General features: G+C 44.4%; 2 protein-coding genes across 2 annotated transcripts in view; both read left to right on the forward strand.

Moving 5' to 3' along the window:
- Window positions 1–9551, forward strand: part of LOC106888688 (transmembrane protease serine 11E-like) — a 54904-nt gene extending 45353 nt beyond the window's left edge. Inside the window, exons 7-10 of the mRNA XM_014943090.1 lie at window positions 4099–4294; window positions 5647–5906; window positions 7151–7293; window positions 8795–9551. Coding sequence (XP_014798576.1) covers window positions 4099–4294; window positions 5647–5906; window positions 7151–7293; window positions 8795–8956 — 761 coding nt within the window. The 3' untranslated portion in view covers window positions 8957–9551. The remainder of the gene's footprint in view (window positions 1–4098; window positions 4295–5646; window positions 5907–7150; window positions 7294–8794) is intronic.
- A 5510-nt stretch (window positions 9552–15061) lies between these two features.
- The window catches only part of UBA6 (ubiquitin-like modifier activating enzyme 6), a 58386-nt gene continuing 52581 nt past the window's right edge, over window positions 15062–20866 (forward strand). The window contains exons 1-6 of the mRNA XM_014943123.1: window positions 15062–15194; window positions 15523–15643; window positions 17851–17913; window positions 18575–18669; window positions 19512–19540; window positions 20508–20602. Coding sequence (XP_014798609.1) covers window positions 17873–17913; window positions 18575–18669; window positions 19512–19540; window positions 20508–20602 — 260 coding nt within the window. The 5' untranslated portion in view covers window positions 15062–15194; window positions 15523–15643; window positions 17851–17872. The remainder of the gene's footprint in view (window positions 15195–15522; window positions 15644–17850; window positions 17914–18574; window positions 18670–19511; window positions 19541–20507; window positions 20603–20866) is intronic.

Consider the following 20866-nt stretch of genomic DNA (forward strand, 5'->3'; position numbering starts at 1 on the left):
CCCCTGCCCTGGGCAGGGACACCTCCCACCAGACCAGGTTGCTCCAAGCCCCATCCAGCCTGGCCTTGAACCCCTCCAGGGATGGGGCAGCCACAGCTTCTCTGGGCAACCTGGGCCAGTGTCTCACCAGGGACGAAGGGGACTAGACCTATACTTTGAGCCAATGCTTATTATTGCCAGTGTGAGTGTACTGTATTGTCATAAACATACAACATGTGTATTAAAGGAGGGAATCTATTGCTAGAACCTGCTGTGCCATGCAATAGATTGCTATTAACTCTTTTAGTGTCTCTTTCAGTGTTAACAGTGTGCCAAACACCCTGTTGTTCAATAAGATAGGAGAAAAGAGAGCGAGCCACTGCTGTTGTAAGCTGGCACTGCTGCGGTGAAGTCAGTGCCTTCTGATGGCAGAGGGTGTGAGCACCAGATCACAGAATTACAGAAATACAGGATCTTCATGGTTGGGAGGGACCTTTGAGATCATCGAGTCCAAGATCTCCTCTGGCCCTCGCTCTGGTGTAAAGTGCAATCTCTCCACAACAAATCTGTGCGCCTTGAGTCACGCAAGACTTGCTTTGTCTGTACTGCCCTCCAGAAACATCAGGGTCCCGCAGGATGGCGGACACTCTGGTCCTGGTCCTCAGGGGATATTGGCTGTCTGGAGAACAACAGGTGACACCGTGGAGAAGCGCAACAGCCAGCACAGGAACGTGACCACATATGAGCTACACTGGTTTCTCTAGCAGCCCCCCTCAGCCGTACCTCCTGTGGTGCCCTGTGCTCAAATAGCTGTTGGGTGGGATGACCATGCCAGTGAGAAATCTTATCTGTGCTCTCCTGCCCTTACCCTGACTGTTTCTCTGTTTCAGATATGGAGACGAAAAGAGCAGAAGCCCTCTTCAATGACAGTAAGTGAGGGCTTTTTAAGCCTGGGAGATCTCCAATTGTTTTCATTACCATTAATAATATCTGAGCGCTTTTCCTGGTCCTTAACAGCCTTTTCTCATCCTCTAATCTAATGGTCTAATGAATGTGACCTCGTACTTCACACAGATGAGCCGTGTGTTTAGAAATCAATCTCGGTCCCAAGAAAACTTTTTTTTATTCCTGTCTTCTGGGGTATTTAGGAAGACTGGCTTGAAAATGGTGCTGATGGGGTGAAAATCCCATCTAGCCTACACCTACTGCTGAGTTTCTTGCTCAGATTTTTGCAGTGGGACGTTCCTCCTCTTAAAAACAGCAGATGTTCTGTGAGAAGAGAGCAAACGAGGAGAAAAGAGCGAGTGCTGAGGGCTCTGGAGCAATCTCCAGCGTTGGGCAGAGAGGAGACACGCTGCTGTGTGACTGCTCTAGGAGAAGGTGTCCCTGCCCAGGGCAGGGGGGTTGGAACTGGATGATCTTTAAGGTCCCTTCCAATCCAAACCATTCTATGATTCTCCTAACACAGCCTGGGAGTGAGAAGTGCCCCAAGAGCCAACAGAGCCTGGGAGTGAGAAGTGCCCCAAGAGCCAGTAGGACTGGGCACATGTGGAAGAGTTTGGGGAACAAAAAGGCTTTCTGTGTGCTCTCAGAAACTGGGAATGTGTCATTTTCTTCAGTGTGCATCAGAAGGAAGGAAAGACCACGAGGAAATGTATAGAAGTTACATCGGCCTGTGATGATAATGAAAGTGTTGTGGATTTTGGAATGGCTAGCAGCACAAAGTTGTTCCTTATGGAAATAATAGGCAATAGGATTGGTCTTCTCAAGCTACTACTTTAGGGGTTAAGTCGTAGTTTGTTTTAGAGACCTTCTTAAGCTTTGAGAGAAGGAAGTCAGCTTATTCGGAGATTTAATAATCATAAAAAGCCATATTTGCTTAAAAGTTGGGTTTCTTTTAACTGTGGTAAGGTTTGATCAGTACCTTAGCACCAGGCTGTCACATAACTGAAGATTAAATAGCATCACTTTTTGGGTTGGTTTGAGGAGCTGGTGTTCTGGGGCACGGATGGACTGGGAGTTTTTCCCTGTGTTTTGCACCTTGGCTGCTCAGATGGTTAAACAGGATCATCCAGTAGGACTGTGCACATGTGGAAGAGATTGGGGAAAAAAAAGGCTTTCTGTGTGCTCTCAGAAACTGGGAATGTGTCATTTTCTTCAGTGTGCATCAGAAGGAAGGAAGGACCACGAGGAAATGTATAGAAGTTACATCGGCCTGTGATGATAATGAAAGTGTTGTGGATTTTGGAATGGCTAGCAGCACAAAGTTGTTCCTTATGGAAATAATAGGCAATAGGATTGGTCTTCTCAAGCTACTACTTTAGGGGTTAAGTCGTAGTTTGTTTTAGAGACCTTCTTAAGCTTTATAACCCCTACTACTTTAGGGGTTAAGTTGAAGTAGTTTGTTTTAGAGACCTTCTTAAGCTTTGAGAGAAGGAAGTCAGCTTATTCGGAGATTTAATAATCATAAAAAGCCATATTTGCTTAAAAGTTGGGTTTCTTTTAACTGTGGTAAGGTTTGATCAGTACCTTAGCACCAGGCTGTCACATAACTGAAGATTAAATAGCATCACTTTTTGGGTTGGTTTGAGGAGCTGGTGTTCTGGGGCACGGATGGACTGGGAGTTTTTCCCTGTGTTTTGCACCTTGGCTGCTCAGATCGTTGACAGGATCATGCAGTTTTAGGGACAGTAATTGAGAATTACCAGCAGCTTTCCAGAGGTATGGAGAATGCCACAGAATACTGGGGAGGATCCAGAAACACACTAATGCAGATGGTTTTATGGATTATAGTGTATTCTCCGGTTTTCCTTTCACATGGAAAGTTTTGGCCAAGTAGATTTAGATTTCACTGAGGTCCTTCACTGTGGTTTTAAATCTCAGACCAGGGCAGACTCTACACCGTGCATGTGAGCTTCTCAATGTTGTGTGACTTTTTGGTTTGGTTTGGGGTTTTTTGTTGTTGTTTTTTTTTAAATTTCTGAACAGCTTTCAATCCGCTGTGTTATCGCTGCTCCTTTTGACGACGAGGTACTGTGAACAGAGCCTTGTGCAGATCCTAGCAGGAAGGGGCAGAGGTTACACTCTGTGTGGCTCCAATCTTTCGCTTCCAAGGACTTCAAGGGCCCTGGAGCTGGCAGCTCTGCAGTGACATATTACTGATTTCTGCTCCGTTCCCCTCCGAGTCGCTGTCTGCAGGAGGCTGGCAGTGCAATGGTTTGGGCTTGTGTGTTGTCACTATGCAAATAATTGTGAGCTCTGTCTCTTTTTCAATGGATTGGGATAGTCCTGTCTGTCAACTTTCCTAAGGTCTAGCTGAAATCGGGGCCTGGACGGAAACTAGTGGGTCATGGTCCAGGTAAGATGGATTTGATGCTGATGCTGATGGGAGAAGACAGCTGAAGCATCTCTTGTCCATTGAGGATGTTTCTGAAGCTACTGGGGAGCTTCAGCTGCTCCTGAATATCCTGAGTTTAGTGGCTGAAACCATGGATATTTTAATTTCTCTCTGGGTGTGGAGGATAATAACTTTATGTCATGGATACCCACTGTGCTGGAGGTATCCATGCCCTTGTCATCTCTGGCTTGGATTAGTGTGATGTTCTTTGCCTGAAGTGCCTCTCCAGGCCCACCTGCAGACTGCCAAACGTGCATTTACCTGTTTCCAGGTGACACCTTGCTGATGTAACCTGCGTGCATGCGTGGTAAAAACCCATGGCTTGGATCATTCCCACCTTAGATTTTGCCTTGTTCATGTTTTATAATAATGACAAATTACCTGGGACATTAAAGTTGGCAATCCCTGTATCTGGGAATTGTCCTGGGTGTGTGGTGAAGGGTTTTGATTCCTGATTTGGACTGCTCGCATGGCTAAGCCTGAATGGTTGACCATCATGGCTTTCCATAACAGTCAGTTGTTAATTCAGGCTTCTAACAGAACGGGTTGTGCATGAGGATCTCTGACCTTGGGGGCTGGTGGAAGGTGTGTTTTCTTGTTGATGTTGACTCTGTTAGAGAACCTCGGCGGTGTGTAGTTTTACATGCGTTTTCCACAGCCAATGAAAAGCATTATTTACTAAACGGGAGAGCAGCTAATACACTCTTTCTCCTTTTTGACAGTCTGTGGGTTACGGCAGAATAGATCGGTCAAGTCAATGGCAAAATCGTCGTCACTGCGGATCGTTGGTGGACTGTCTTCTGCAGAGACCGGGGACTGGCCCTGGCAAGCTAGTCTGCAGTACAACAACATCCATCGCTGTGGGGCAACACTCATCAGCGACACGTGGCTGGTGTCTGCAGCTCACTGCTTCAGAGAGTAAGTTCCCATTTGAGAGAGAACCTGCAGCAGAACGTGTCCCCTGTGTACCAAGTTGCGTGGCTTTCCAGATTTGCATCACACCCAACTCTTTCCAGAGGAACTATTGCCAAGTGCCAGGTCCTGCCCCTTGGGTCCCACCAACCCCCTGCAGCGCTACAGGCTGGGGGCAGAGTGGCTGGAGCTGCCTGGCAGAAAAGGCCCTGGGGGTGTTGGTGGCCTGTGGGCTGAACAGGAGCCAGCAGTGTGCCCAGGTGGCCAAGAAAGCCACCAGCATCCTGGCCTGTGTCAGGAACAGCGTGGGGAGTAGCACTTTGGAGGTGATGGTCCCCCTGTACTCGGCACTGGTGAGGCCCCACCTCGAGGGCTGTGTCCAGTTTTGGGCCCCTTCCCACAAAAAAGACATTGAGGGGCTGGAGCGGGTCCAGAGAAGGGCAATGGAGCTGGGGAGGGGTCTGGAGCACAAGTCTTGTGAGGAGAGGCTGAGGGAGCTGGGGGTGTTCAGCCTGGAGAAAAAGAGGCTGAGGGGAGACCTTCTGGCTCTCTCCAACTCCCTGAAAGGAGGGTGTAGCCAGGGGGGGTCGGTCTCTTCTCCCAAGGAACAGGAGATGGGACAAGAGGAAATGGCCTCAAGTTGCACCAGGGGAGGTTCAGGTTGGAGATTAGGAGAAATTTTTACACTGAAAGGGTTATCAGACACTGGAATGGGCTGCCCAGGGAGGTGGTTGAGGCACCATCCCTGGAGGTGTTCAAAAGACGGGCTGATGTAGTGCTGGGAGGTATGGTTTAGTGATGGTGTTCCTTGTTTGTTGTGTGGGTGACTATTTTTGTCAGTGAGGTTGACGGTTGGACGAGATGATCTTTAAGGTCCCTTCCAACCTAGAAGATTCTGTGATTCTGTGATTCTATTTTCTGCATTGGAGGAGAAAAGTCAGGGTTAAGCAGACCCATCACTTGTATGTTTCAATGAGAAATTAAAGGCTGACTCTTTGGAGCAGAACTGGCAATTGTACGAGTGGAAATCAGTAGGCATTTGGCCTATTGGGCTTAGAAGTCTAGAAAGAGTAATGTGGCTGAAAGGGCAGAGTATTTGTTTCCTGTTGCACGAAGCAATTCTGAAGGTGCTCCTTCATATTGCAAGTAGGTTGCTGCTGCTGCAGGCTCCTACCAGAAGGTATAATTCCACATTCCCACCCCTCAGCTCAGCCATCCGCTCCCACAGCATTATGGAAGGTGAATCTAGCAGGGAGCTGACCTGAAGGAGCTTTACAATAATAGTGCTCACCAAGTTTAAAGTCCCGAAAACGCATATATTTACAGCTAAATACTTCTAGCACTCTTATCTTTTTCAGCATGGGTCATCCTCAGAAGTGGACTGCTACTTTTGGAGCTGTTTTGAAGCCACCGAGCTTGAAACGATCAGTCAAGACTATTATTATTCATGAAAAATACCGCTACCCAGAACATGATTACGACATCGCGCTTGTGCAGCTCTCCAAACGAGTTGAGTTTACGAGCAGCATACACCGTGTTTGTCTGCCTGAGCCATCTGAGACTTTCCCCTACAATATTTACGCTGTCATCACGGGCTGGGGAGCACTTACCAACGACGGTGAGTCCTGAGTCTTCCAGGCGACCTGTATGGTACATAAACATCTACGTTAGAGAACAAGTCACACGAGGAGAGGCTGAGGGAACTGGGCATGTTCAGTTTGGAGAAGAGGAGGCTGAGGGGAGACCTCATTGCCCTCTACAGCTCCCTGACAGGAGGGTGTAGAGAGGTGGGGGTTGGCCTCTTCTCCCAAGGGAATCATGCCAGGAGCAGAGGAAATGGTCTGAAGTTGGGGCAGGGGAGGTTTAGATGAGATGTGAGGAAGAATGACTTTGGTGAGAGGGTGGTCAGGCCCTGGAAGGGCCTGTCCAGGGAGGTGGTGGAGTCACCATCCCTGGAGGTGTTTAAGAAACAATGTAGAGGTGGCACTTGAGGGCATGCTCTAGTGCCTGAGATTGTTGGGTTGTGTCTGTTTGTGGTGGGTTTTGTTTGTTTGTTTTTGGTTTTGTTTTTGTTTTGTGGTTGGACTCCGTGATCTCAAAGGTCCCTTCCAACCATGGAGATTCTGTGATTCTGATTCTGTTTATGTAGATGAATTGATACCACTTCTGCAGCCGTACGTTGTATGGCAGCAAGCCTAATTCTTTGTCTGTAAGCAATAGGTTTGTTTAATCAAGAGCAGCAGTTTCTTTTCTAAAATGAGACTAGGAAAACACTGAGTTACAATCCATTGAAGCAGAAAACAGGAAAAAGACTGTTCTCTTTTTCTAACCTTTCTGTTTCCTATTCTAAATTCCCAAGACAGGAAGTCCAGCCACGCATGTTTATAGACCACCTGAAAAATTATTCTCCCAGCCCTCGCCAGAAGCTACAGATAACTGAGGGCTTTCAGGAAAATGTGCAGTGAGCCACAGATGGTGATGTACCCAAGGTCACACTCTTACCAGGACACACTACGAGTAGATTTAGCACTGGAACCAAGATGTCTTCATTTTGTATAATCTGTGCAAATTGCTAGGTAATTCGTGTTCCACGGTATTATATGGAACATATATAAAATATAGGGGTTTACACTTAAGGCACCATGCAATCATTACTTCTATCTTAATGGTACAGTTCCTAAGTGAGACGATGAATATCTATGTTTTCCTTAAGAGCCTAACCTAGGTAGATCAACAAGCAAAACCTCCATAAGAAACTAAGTCAAGCTGGTCCTCCATAAGAGAACACTAAAAGCTCTTCCTGTATCTTAACTACTGCAAAGTAATTCTGTCGATAAATGCCCAAGCTGTGTTTTCCCTCAGGTCCAACTCCGAATGCTCTTCAGGAAGCAACAGTGAAACTTATTGACTCAGACACTTGCAACAGGAAAGAAGTGTACGATGGGGACATAACGCCCAGGATGCTGTGTGCTGGGTACTTGGAAGGAGGAGTAGATGCTTGTCAGGTAACTGTAGCTGAAAATTAGAAAGGAAAACTATTTTAAAGCTGACTGTAGCGTCTGGTTGACCAAATCTTAACTGACAGTGTATTAGTCCATTAAATAGGCTCCATTCAAACTGGAATTAAGTTGTAAAATGAAATAGCATTTCATACACATCATTTAGCGCATACAACCCATACTGAGAGAGCTAAATTAGTATCATATTCAGAATTTAAACTTTTCATAGCATGAAATGAAAATCTTATTCTGTAACTCAGAATAGCAACGAGAAGCCCATTTGCTTCTCATAATTTCTTGTGTGTGAAATCTAACTACCAATTTGTTTGCAAAGTGGTATGACGAGATGTTGACAGAGATACTAAATGCTGCAATACTAAATATGAGCTAAAAATTAAATGTCTCAAGCAGCCAAGACCAGACATCTGTACAGTTGAGAAGGAAGACGTTTAAGAATGTAGTAATTAAGCTGCCAGCAAAAACGCACTATCAGTCATTGAAATTAAATTCTGGACTGGATCATCTCATAAAAGATCTTCAGCAACAGACTTGTATCAGTGGAAGGAAAACTGTCTGAAACACAGATAACTATAAGGAAGATAAGTGTAAATGGAATAGTAACAATACGTGCATGGTGCAGGTTTGCAAATGTTGCAAGGAAATGCTTATGTTCAAACTGCAATATTTGCATAAAGACAACCTTTTAAAAGGTAATTTCTATTTATGTTATTTACAAAGAATTTACTTCTAAGCTCTGGTTCAAAGCAGACCATTTCCAGACTCCCAGTTCTACAGATTTACGCCCAAAGCCTTGCAAAACCAGTCTGGGAGGCTCAATTCCTCTGTTCCCTTCTGGCTCAGCATTGAAGAGACCTCAACAGAAGGATGCAACTGCTGTTTATTTCAGTAAAGCATTTTGGTGGAAGATGGGGAACTTGGTCTCTTGCGTGAGGATTGCCTTCCAGCCTGTAAGGTTTCCAGTTTAACGATTATTACCGTGTCATGCTATGAACAGTGTCTGAATTCAGCCTTTGAGAGTGGCTAACATCTTAAGGAGATACTGTTTAATTAGAAGACCAAGTTCCCCGTTAAATCCTTTTGAAATGTTGCTGCTGCAAGTGACTAGAATAATGTGTTGAAAGGATAGTGGTTACTGTAGGAAAAAAAGTTCCTCCTGGTTTAGATTGCTGTATCTATTTGTGTTTCCCTACTTCGTATGAGGAGAAAGACAAGGCAGGTGGGCAGCAGTGTTCCACGAAACAGAAGAGAAACTTTTTTTTTTTACTGTAAGACCACAGAGACAGGTCAGGAGGTTCCACAGCAAACAGGAAAAAGCCACAGGCTTCCAACTTGAGTTTCAGAAACAGCCTGGATTCTGCACAAATGGCAGCTCTTGAAGTATTGCTTGCTTTCTTCTGGTGTTGGACACAGCCTCCTGTCTATGGGGAGAATGATATTTTCCCTTCCGATCAATTAAATCTTTCTTTTTCCCCTCCTCTTTCTCTAGGGGGACTCTGGGGGACCACTGGTTACTCCAGACTCTAGACTGATGTGGTACCTCGTGGGAATAGTGAGCTGGGGAGATGAATGTGCCAAACCAAATAAACCTGGAGTTTACACACGAGTGACATATTTCCGTGACTGGATTACCTCAAAAACTGGCATCTAATTCCAAAATCAAAAATGGATTTAACTACATAGACTCCGTGCAACTCCTCATATTTTTCTGTAATTCTGAAAAGTTATTTTTTTAGTATATATATTTCTGTGTAGTTTTGGCCGAAGCAACCTTTGCCTGCAGCAAGCGCTATCTTTGCTGTCAGAGATCCTAACCCCTTGAGAATTTATACCAATATATGAGATTGCTTGCCTCATCTTTGAGCCTCAAAACATTCTCACTTATAAGAAATTACGAACTGATGTCGTCAAACTGAAATTTTAAAGTTACCAATCTACCTGCTTTATAAATACAAACATTTTCCAGGAAAAAAAAACAACAATAAAACAAAAATTTTCTTCAGCCATGGCCAAGGTCTGAAGCTGAACCTTCTTCCTCCAGTGAAGCAAATGTTGTCACAGCTGTGTTTCTAGCAAAGTGAACCCTTGGTTATTATTCTTCTTAGAGACTTTCATCTGCACAGACTGCAGCCGAGACCCTGGATGCTCGCCCTGCTCAGTGGATCAACCAGGACTGAGAGTCCTTAGGTCCTACCTAAGGAAAAGGAGGATTTCTGTGCCTGCAGGAAGTTGGAGGGGAGAAGATAAAAGCTCAATGTTCTTCATCTTAAGCACATTTTTAACAGCAAATTTTTGGTGGATTCTGTGAAGTTCAAGTTACCTGAAGGTGCTATTGTGGAAGTGCTTTATCACAGTACCATGCTGCTACCTCTGTACCGGTTGCCTTCCAGAGATCTACTCTGTTCAACTGACAACGTGCTTGAGATACAAAACCACAAGCTCTGCCCAAATTTGTCTGTAATACGTATGTCCCCATGAACAACTTCCTTGGGAGGAAATCCAGCATTTAAATTTTTGCTGATGGAAAAATAAATATTCACAACAAGTAATCTGGGAACTACCTTTTTCGTTCAAAAAATAGTGTGCTTTTCCAAGGGCACGCCAGCCGGTGGAAACCATCTCGCTGCAAAGAAAGCAATCAGTGATACTGTCCTGCTTCACTGATGGATTCATCTCTGCCATGTGTGAATATCATCCTGTCTTAGGAGGCTGAAGAGTAATTTCACTTTAAAGAACAGTCCTGCTAAGAACTTCAAAGTAAATGCAATCCTCACACCCCAGTTAAGCACTTTTCCTGCCTCTGTGCATGACATCTCATGGATTGCTGGTGGAAGAGGGTCCAGTGACATGACTATTACTGTCCCCTAGAGCCCAGGCCTTCAATATGAGGATCCAAAATGTCACTCCAGTACTGTCTCCTTTGAATGGCCGCCGGACTGCTTAGGCTGTGAATGCAGGACTCACTGGAGTCTGTATGAGACACGAGAGAAGCTGCAAGCCCCACAACTACTACAGCTGAAAATCTCTCCGAAGCATCCTGCCTCCCCTCCTGCTCAGAACTGGATCTCTCCTCAGCCTTCCTACTCTGCAAGCTCCCCAATAATCAGCATCCCTGGGGATGAGATGCTCAGCATTTCTTGAAAGCTCACACCCTGAATTATGAGCCTACATGTGGATGGGAAAGCCTATGCTTAAGCCTCAGGGGTGGAGGAGGGGGTGGTCTTATTATTATGCTCCTTCCAGTCTTTCTACATATCTTTTGAATTTCAGGAAAAGACAAGATGCCTTATCTCAGAAAGAAACGTACTGAAGATTTTAGATCAGTTTTGGTTTTGAAATAGTTGGATCTTTATTCTGGTTTTCCATGTCCATTATAAAATGCAAAGGATCTTGGGACAGTTAGGAGAATAGTTAGATGCAGCAAATCCGTTTCCTTAATTTATTGATGAAGTTTGTAATTTATGCACTTTTGAGTTGCTGCTATTTTTCAACTAAGATTTTACTCTGGGTCAAGTTCAGTTACCAAATAGAAACGTCATAGTTTTGTATTACATCACCCGGGAACACTGTTTTCTTCTAGTGTTCAGGTCCCCTTTTTTCGAAGGCATCCTTTGGGAAAAAAATTACATCTAGGTTTTTGTGCCTCTTATTGCTTTGAAGGTGAAAGTCACGACAAGTGTCCTTCCTTATGATCAACTGACAAATTGCAATTGGAAGTGACCAGCAGTCACTTTCATAGATAGCTAAGGCTTTGTTTTGCACTTAAATCTACCTTTTTGCCTAGAAAATGGAGGGGCGACAACAACAAGGGGATGAGGCCCAGATTTGATACAACCCCTATAAACTGGTTCCTACCTCACACTGCAAGTGATATGTATATATGATACCTTTAAAATGAGAAAGGCAGCCTTTATTGCAGATTTCCTCGCGAGAGGCCAAACAGCCACGAGGTGTGTGGGAGAACGTCTACCTTACTCAGGGAGTCCTGAGCCAGCCAGCTGCACTTTTCACACATTTTTTTAGCAAACTGTCTGGCCTGGGTTTGTCCTATACTCCATGTCAGTGTTTTATTTATGAAGACTCTGTTTGTTTTCTGCCCTAGGATAAAGCGAAGAGAATATTGTATGATTAAAGAAAGGATTTTTAAATGCCTTTTATTGTCGTTGATGTTAAGATTTAGCAAGGATTATAAAGGATATAAAAGTAATATGTTTCATAACATTAAATGTATTTTAAAACAGTTGCTCTTTTTTTTGTCTTTTTTTTTTGCTTAATAATATCCAAGCTAAAAATTAGTCTATTTTGAATCACATACAAGCCTCCTTATTCTCATGTAAGGCTATTCTAAAACTGCAGCTCTGTCTGTTCATTCCCCATCCTAAGATTGTTTGTCTTTTAACAGTGGCTGGAGCTTTAGAGAGATGTATCAGCAAAGACAAGGCAGGACATCTGCTCTTCTAAAATCCTCAAAGGTGAAGTTAGGTTAAGCTAGCACTATGCAAATTTGAGAACTAATCCGAAGCTTCATCCAAGAATCCACCACCTTGCTTCTGGCCTTGGAAAAACTTCTCCTCCTGCTGCGGCGTTCTTGGAAATTGGCTGTAGGGAGGTCTTACGTAGCTGATGTACCAGTTCTCCTGAGATTTCCCAGGCAGATTTAAAGCAGCAAGAAACGTGTTCCAAACTTCTGGTTATTCAAATTGGGTTGTTTGAGGCTTGCCCAATGCTAATTTTCAGCCTGGAGCACAAGTAGGAAAGAAACGAGAGGCTGATTGCACAAGGCCTAATCACGTGAGGAGGTCTGTTTGAATGACATCAATCCCTCACCGGGATTCCTTATGTAAGTAAAGCTTGTAGAAACTCCAATTCCGTATCTGCTGTTCCTGTTAACAAATTAGAAGAGCTGAGAGCCAAAAGTTATTATTGAACCCAATGAATATTTATTGGGCAACCTGCAGCCTGCTTTAGGAGATGCACATGCACGGAAAAGCCGGCTCTCGCTTTTGGAAATGCATTCGTGCACACGTCAGCACAGAATCAGCTTAGGTAATTGCTGCCCTCCATTATCTGGATCGGGATTTTAAGAACATCGTTAACACGGTTTCTAGGAAGGTTTCACTTGCTAGAGCAGCCTGGAACGACAAGATCCTTTGGCCCACCCCGTTGGGAAGCTGGAGTCCTTTTAAGCATGCCAGCAAAGCACGTTGTGCCAAAGAGAGGAGACAAAGCCTTGCCAGTCAGCACCTCCCTTCTGCAAGAGCTGATGGCAAGCCAGAGCTGATGGCAGGAAGCTTGGAAACCCACTGAAGGATGCTGACGTGGAGGTATGGTCATTTCTGCCCTGGCCTGCGTGCTAAACTGAGTTGTGTTGGCCTTAGTACTTTCAAATAACACATTTTTAAGGAGAAAAGTACATGTCTGCTGATTTGCTTATTAACTAAATAAACTGGGGAACCAAGTGCATTCCCTCCCCTAAATCCTCACTTTGGAGTCCCCATTAAGAATATGAAATCATGCTTGGAAATCAGGAAATTAACAGATTGGGGAAAAAAAAAAAAGTGCCAGTGGCTGGGATTTTCTCAGCAGATGGATGTATCAGCTTCGGCTCCTTTTGAGAATACTGGCTCTGAAAATGCATTCAATACATACATGCAGAATGACCCTACATAAACTGCACATAAACAGCAGTCACGGGGATTTCAGGCAGGAATAGCCTCGAAGTCCAGAGGTGGTGGTGTTCTCCTGACCACAGCCCTGTACCGCTCAAGGCCAGGCAGTAAAACTGACAGCCTCGCTCTGCACCTTCTGCCAAGCTCAAAAGCTGTAGCCGACATTAACGTGGTACAAATATGGAGTTCAGATTTCTTTTAAAATTATTTTTAAATTATTCAACCAAATTCACTAAGCTTTTAGGTTTGTGTGTATTTTTAAAAGAGGATGCTATGGGGAAAAAGAAAAGTCAAATGGCTTCAGATGTTTCAAATTTTGCAGTCTTGGACAGAAAAACCTCTGGTTTTTTATTTGGTACCATCAACATAGAGGGCTCCTGAGTTCACCTGCACTTGGGAAACAGTTTCTTTGGCTTCTGGGGTAAAAAGAATCTGTCCATTTTTATTTGCCAATTTATCTTAGAATGCCCATTCTAAGTTCCACTTTCACTGATTCACAGTTCCACTGATGGTTAGTCTTTGCTTAATTACTGCTAAACTGTCAGGCGAGAATTAACTGGATGTTGCTGTTTCTCTGTTTAGGCAAAAGGGTTTCCAGTATCCACGGTTACTATGCAAAATATGTTTCATGTGAGATGACTGCATATTGAAGTGACCGGTATCTTAAAAAAGGCAATAACCGGGACAGAAAGATGGTATGTAGCAAATTATTTTATTTTACTTTTCACAACACATTTGATTGGCAAGTTCTTAAAAATGAGAACTGTTAGTTTAACCCAAGGAAAAAAAAATATTGAAAGAGGTTCCTTTTTAAGGAAAGAAACTACAAAATTAAAGGTAAAAATCACTGACAGAGCTGAAAATTAGCAAAGTGGCAAAACTGAAGTTGATATTTTTTGCTACCTTTAAACTTTCCTTCACTTTTTTCCACCGTTTATACCTGGGACTCCTGTTAATTCTAGTCATTGGTTACCTGCGCTGCTCTTTGAAATTATTTCACTGAAATAACAGAAGTCATTTTATGCTTGTGTTTTCTGATTTTTATATATTATGTGAAAAAGCTAAAAAGCAAGTACCAGTAAGAACCGCATTCATCATCCAGAAGAACTAAACTGCTTTCTCCCTTTCTCCCATTTTTCAGTCCAGCATTTCAGACTTCTAGTGGCCTCTAGCGGTTCTTTGAAATCTGTTCTGCCTGTCTTTAATTATTTCTGCGTGCCACAAACGAGCTGTGTAGCAGACAAGCACTTTCACCCTGATCCTGCTGAAGCATAGCCTGTGTTTGAACAAGCACAGTGTTGCCCAGCTTCTCTTCATCTTCGTTACTAATTCAGTGCAAAAGCTGCGTGCGCTGTTGGACTGAGGTGTAAATCTTGAGGAAGCCACGTGTGATTGTTAGGACTCTCCTTCGTTAGAGAGAGAGATGCTAAAATAATGTATTGAATGCACACAGAGGACAAAACTTGGGCCTTCTTGCTCCTAGAAGTTCCCTAAAACCCAAGCAAGATAGAGAAAAGGCTTGTTCTTTTTGTGTGCGTGTAGTGTAGAATGCAGATAGTTTGGCAGGGTTTTTTTTGGAAGTTACAAATATTTTAAAATATAAGGTGACTGTATACACTGTATATAATGTTTTCAGTCATTGCTTGTGTGGTAGCATGAATCCCTCCCATGTTATCCAAGATGTGCTAACGATATCAAGAAAGACTTCAACTCGTCTCACCTACCCCCTGACCATTAGGAATAACAAAAGGGAAGGCAGAGTTTAAGTCGAAGGGAAATTAAACTGCCTGATGATGGGGAGGAAGGCAGGCATTTTTTTGCACCTATCTATGCCGGTGGCTCTCCTGCGCGACGCGGAGACAGTCACCTTAGCCGCGGGGCTCAGAAGGGCTCTTGGTGGCCTGAACCGGCAGCGCTTGGACGTCACGGGGATTTGGTTGGGGTTTATTTAAAATGGTTTACGCGTCCCGCGTTGGGGCACCCTCAGAGGAGACCACAGCCGCCGCCATGTCGCGCCGCGCCGTGAGGCCCGCCTCAGCCTGAGGGCGGGAGGAGGGCGGGCCGGGGCGGGGCGGCCTCAGGCCCGGCCCCTCATGTCGGCGCAGGCGGGGAAGCGCCGCGGCACCGGCGCTGCCGTTTTCCCACCCCCTTCCTGCCTCTTCCCCCGTCGCCGCCGGCAGCAAGTTGGGGCCTTGATCGCAACGCCAGGCCGCCGCCGCGGTGAGGGCGGGCGGTGGGGCCGAGGAGAGGGGGGGGAGCCTGAGGCGGGAGGCCGGGGTAGGGCGGCGAGCCCGGGGGAGGCTCAGCCCCCGCCGGGTGGCGGTTCCCAGCGCCTCAGGAGCGCTCCGGGAGCCGGTGGGTCGAGGTCGGGGGCTGCAGCGGGTCTGGGGCTGCTGGGAGCCGGGTCGGGTCGGTTCCCGTCTCGGTTCCCGTCTCGGTTCCCTGCTGTATATCCGAGGTGTCGCTTTCCCCCCCCGTTATCCCGGCGGGGCTGATGGTCAGCGGTGGGGCTGACCGGCCTCTCTCTCTCTCTCCGCCGGCTGAACAGGGAGCCTGCGTCGACTGGGATCCGCCTCTGGAAACCCTGGGTAGGTGGGATGAATCCAGGCCTCCCCGCCATCCCAGCCTGCGAGTAATTAATACTGTTTTCAGCCGGTGCTGACTTGGAGGTAAGAAACACTCTGAAACCAGCCCCCCTGGGCTACAGCTCCTGTGCCTCTGCTGCTCTTCAGAGCATCTTAGTCCTTGGCAACATGGAACTGCTCAGTTTGTCCCTGGCCCACAAGCAGCTGAGGCTTTAAGAAGGACATTACTTATAGATTTAAGTAGAAGCCTGGCATTAAAATTGGTGGCGTCGCCTTTTGAAAGGAAACAGGTTAGTATATAAATGTCAAGTGTCTGGTAAGAACCAGGACGTTGTGTTAGATTGGCTCCCCCATATTGCATGCCTTTCTTTGAGACAGGTGCAATACTGTTTGAACTAAAATGAGAAACGTAACTTGGATGCAGGAATGCATTAACAAAGCTCTGTACGAGAGCCACTTGACAGTAGCATCACCAAGTTCTCTTTTGGAAGGGGGTGTTTTGCTGTCCCTGCTGGGCACGCTGGCAGCAGCTCTAACGGAGAAGGCGGGAGGAGAACTGGGAATTGATAAATATATTGGAAGAGCCAGTGGCAAACGGGTCTGCATGAGACAGGTGAAGTAGGTTCTCTTGTGGGTGGATTGCATGTCCTTATTTACAAGTAAACGCTGTTTGGGAGGGAGGGCATGCTGACTGAGGTGGCTGTCAACAGCCACAGCAGAGGAAGTTGGGTGTTTTATCCAGGGGTAGGTTTGTCCTTAGTACCACAATCTGTTTATGCTGGGCAGTCCCAGAGGGCCTGTGCTGTTTGTGGAGGAGGAGAACAGCTTGGGGGATGGTTGCTTTGGGCTGGTGTGAGGTGACGCTGGCTTGCTTTGAGGGGAACTTTGAGTCTTGTGTCCCAGGCAGTGGCTGAAATTAAGGCTTTTACCTAAGCAGGGAGTGAAGCCTGTGACTCTGAGATGAGATGTGTTGCTCTGTCTTGAGATCTGGGTCAGAGGATGGTCTAGTAACATTGGCATTGCTTGTCTTCAGCCCTTGGGTAAGGGAGCTTCGCAGGAGGGGCTAGTGGCATAGATTGGGATGGAGGTTGACTCACGTTGACTGCGCTAGCTCACGTGTAGCAGTTAGCATCCACACTGTGGAAGACGTTAAATGATGAGATTTGTGGCTTGCTTTCAATGTAATTCCATCCCTTTTTGCGCTACTTCAGCACTTTGTAAGTCAGCCTAAAAAAATCAAAGGGACAAATTTAAGGTCAGGATGCTGTAGTCTTCAAGTTGTGACAGGCTGCAGAAGCCACACATCAGAAATGTTAAAATGTTTGCCAAAACCATTTGAACAGTAAATAGGAGTCAACCTTTGGGCAGGATTGCCTTGGAAGCTCTTTTAGGGTGTATCTGTGCTCTCAGGGATGAGTTGTGTTTGGGCCTTTTCAATCTCACAGGAGAAAGGATTGTCAGTCGTGTTTAGTTTCTGAGGCAGCTTGTAGGGAGTCGAAATAAGATGTGTACCTTTCAAGTAGTGATGGAAACTCATGTTCTGGATCAAACATGGGGTCTGTTTTGCTTGTCCTGTATTTGGCAGTGATCACCTGCCAGATCTAGGAAGCAGCAATTCCCAGCCTGCATAACTAAGTCAACCAGTGACAGTTTGTTCCAAATACTAGTGCTTAGTTATCGCTAGGATAACTTAACAAGGGAAAAAGTCTTGGCTGATGACTAAAGGCCGTAGTAATACTAATTATGCTTTTTCTCAAAATCCCATGGAACTGTTTAACTTGATGTCTTAGTTAAATGTATTAATTCAGATCTTTGGGTATTGATTTCTTCAGCTAGCTAAAACAGTAACTTGTTTCGTAAGGGTTTTCAATTAACATAGAAATAATGCAGCGTAAATAATTATTCCTAGTCATTCAGGCTTCTATTTTAAATAAGCGCTAATGAGGAAGATGCAAGTTAAATAGTTTGGAGCTGTTAATATAAAATGGAATTGTACTTTAGTGGCAAATACAAGAAGCAAGTCTTATGTCTCCTCAATGGGGAAATTAATATGTCTGTGTATATTTTGAAATAATTTATTGAAGGTTTGGGGGTTCTTGTCTTCTGGCTCCTGTGCATTTTAACTACCTAGATGCTGTGGTGTTTTATCAGCTTCTTAATGTTCAAAGTGATTCCTGTGTAACATAATTTTTTTCTGTTTTTTGGTTCCTCTACTGAAGAATTGAGTGGGGTGGCCACCTGTGACATTGCATACAATGTAATCAGATTATTTCTTTTTGTAACCCTTCTAGTGTAAAGAAATCACATTGCATCATGGCAGCAGACTCTATGGAAATTGATGATGCTTTGTATAGGTAAGAATATCAGATTTTTAAGTGTTACTTGTAACTTATCATCAACGCTTAACATTTACATGCAGTGATGTGAAAGACACAAGGCTTGTGTCTTCCGTCGTTAATTCCAAAAAAATCCTGAATAGGTTTTACAGTGATTTAAAGTTAAAAGTTATTTCTCTTCTCTAAAACCTGGCACTGTAAAGATCTGTACTAAGTGTATTTCACTGTTTGGGTTGTGAATGCTGATACTACATTTGGTACACCTTTATTTCCTAAAGGACTGTACAGTTCCTGAATGTTACGTCCTCAGTTGCTTGTTGAACGTAGGGCTGTTAAACGGACCGTGCACGCGTCACTAGTGACACAGGCTCATCTGTAGAACTTGGTATTGCAGATTAGAAGCTGATTGGGATGGTAGAACAGCTGAAAATATTTAAACTTTTTTGGAAATTATTGGTAGTTTTTGACTTGCTTTCACACACTCTTTGTTTGTATCTTGTTTTGATCTGAATTTGTCTTTGCTGTAGCCGCCAGAGGTATGTTCTTGGAGACACGGCGATGCAGAAGATGGCTCAATCCCATGTATTCCTGAGTGGCATGGGTGGCCTCGGTGTGATTTTTGACTTGCTTTCACACGCTCTTTGTATCTTGTTTTGATCTGAATTTGTCTTTGCTGTAGCCGCCAGAGGTACGTTCTTGGAGACACGGCGATGCAGAAGATGGCTCAATCCCATGTATTCCTGAGTGGCATGGGTGGCCTCGGTGTGGAGATTGGTAAGTTAGGTAACATTTATTTAAGCAGACATGAGTGTATGGTAACATACTGTCTCAGGATTCCTGGAAAGCTGATTTTAGATGTAATGAGCATGTCCAAAGTACCTGAGTGAATTTATATGCGCCTGATGCGTACGAGTTACATAGTAGATGCAGGAGTGATCCTGGACTTTTCTCTAGCAAGCTTTTTAATAGAACAACATTTCAAATTTTACTTTAAAATGTGTTTCCACAGGCCAGATCACTTTACCCAAAGTCTTGTGTCTTGGGTGAAGGTTGAAGGTGGATAACCCAAGTTATTCCTTTAGACATCAGTATCAATGAATGTGATATAGGAACAGCTACAGCCTCAACTATCCCCATGTAGGAAATGGGGGGGTGGAGGTAGGAGAACAGATGCAATTTGGTGCAAAATGCATAACTGCCTTGGTGCAAGAGACTCCTTTAACAAGTTCCCTTACTCTTTATGAGCAAGACTTGTCCTGGCTGGTTCTTACCTGATGTATTGCCCTTTCAGTTGGCCCGAAGGGTACTCTGCGCCAGATGCCAGAACAGAGTCAGGAGATTTTGCAGTTTATTGTCATTGGTGTCTCTGTAGTCACGCTTGTGGGATGAACAGCTGACAAATGACAAATGTGGAGAGCCTTTTTAGCCTCGCTCATGTTACTCTGCTTTCAGCGGTGCTGTAGAATGCTTGAGCCAAATGTGACAGAGAATGAACTCTTAAGCTAACCCTGAAGTTCTTAGCGATGGCAGTTATTGTCCACCCACATAATTAGTCAATTACACATTTGGAAGAAATCTACAATAGTCCCTCTCTCTTTCTGTTTGTTTTTTTTCAGCCAAAAATATAATTCTGGCTGGGGTCAAGGTATGTAAAACAGTTCTGTTGTTGGGTATTCTTGGGGGGGGAGAAGAAAAAGGGACAACACTACCAGCTAGCTAATCTTAAGTTTCTGAAACAGTCTTTCAGTAGAAGAGTTGCAAAACATTTGAGAACCTGATGGTAAAAACTTTTAATAATCTGGTTGTTTTAGTGGTATGGTCAGAGTTTCACATTAGGGTCTACTGAACTCTGAAATACCTCACGTAATATTTTGGCCAGCTGCTGATCAGACATTGCATCCTTTTGTACAAAGTGGCCTCTCCTAAAAGGAGTGGTATAAACTCAAAAGCCAAACTATTCAAAATATGTTATCCTATTCTGTCATCCATCAGAATCCTTTTGTGTAGACATTAGAATGGTTGGGTGTTTTAATCCAACAACTACTTTTGTGCTGCTGGGATTAATTTTATTACGGAGAAGCCTTTATAAACTTACTCTTCCAATTAAAAAAAAACCAAACTTGTTTATGAGTTTGGGAGTCCATTAATTTACAGATCGCAGTTGGCTATTAATTGCAGCATGGCAAAAATACTCCTTGATATTTAAAAGCTCTCATCACTGCAAGGTTGGAGGAGAGAGGCCTTTATAAACTTATTCTTCCGATTAAAAGAAACAAAACTTGTTTATAAGTTTGGGAGTCCATTAATTTACAGATCACAGTTGGCCATTAATTGCAGTGTGGCAAAAATACTCCTTGATATTAAAAGCTCTCATCACTGCAAGGTTGGAGGAAGATGCTTAATGAAGTGCATATTGCAGATGCGTTTCTCTCTCTCAAACAGTGAGAGTTTTCTTGGAAAAGAGGTCGGAGGAGCTTGTTCTTATACATGGTACAGCTAAACCTTCTGCAGTGCTTGTCTTACAGTGTTTTATGTGGGGCTTAATCCATCCTTTGGGGTGCTGTGACCATGTACGCTTCTTCCAGTAAATGCCTTTTGCCAAACTTTCTCAGGCTCTTACGGTTCATGACACCAAGCAGTGCACGAAATGGGATTTGGGGATCAACTTCTTCATCCATGAAGATGATATTACCAGTCAAAGGAACAGGTTGGTGAAGTCTTTGGAGCGAGGGAGGGCTGAACTTGACTAGGATTAACAGTTTCATCAGTGGCAAAAATAACAGTTGGTTGTCCAAGAGCTGCTAATACAAATCAAGTACTAATTAAACCCTGTCTCTGGAGTTACTTTGAGCGCCCAAGTAGGTACTGGGGGAAGTCTAGGACGTTCTGTCTGAGTCAAACATCTCACTTCTTGCAGTTGGGAGCTTGTGAAGTAAATGTAATAGTGGAGGCCAGGGTGCATTTCTTCCTT

This window comes from Calidris pugnax, unplaced genomic scaffold, assembly GCF_001431845.1.
Source record: "Calidris pugnax isolate Ruff unplaced genomic scaffold, ASM143184v1 scaffold16, whole genome shotgun sequence".
Classification (NCBI taxonomy): Eukaryota; Metazoa; Chordata; class Aves; order Charadriiformes; family Scolopacidae; genus Calidris; species Calidris pugnax.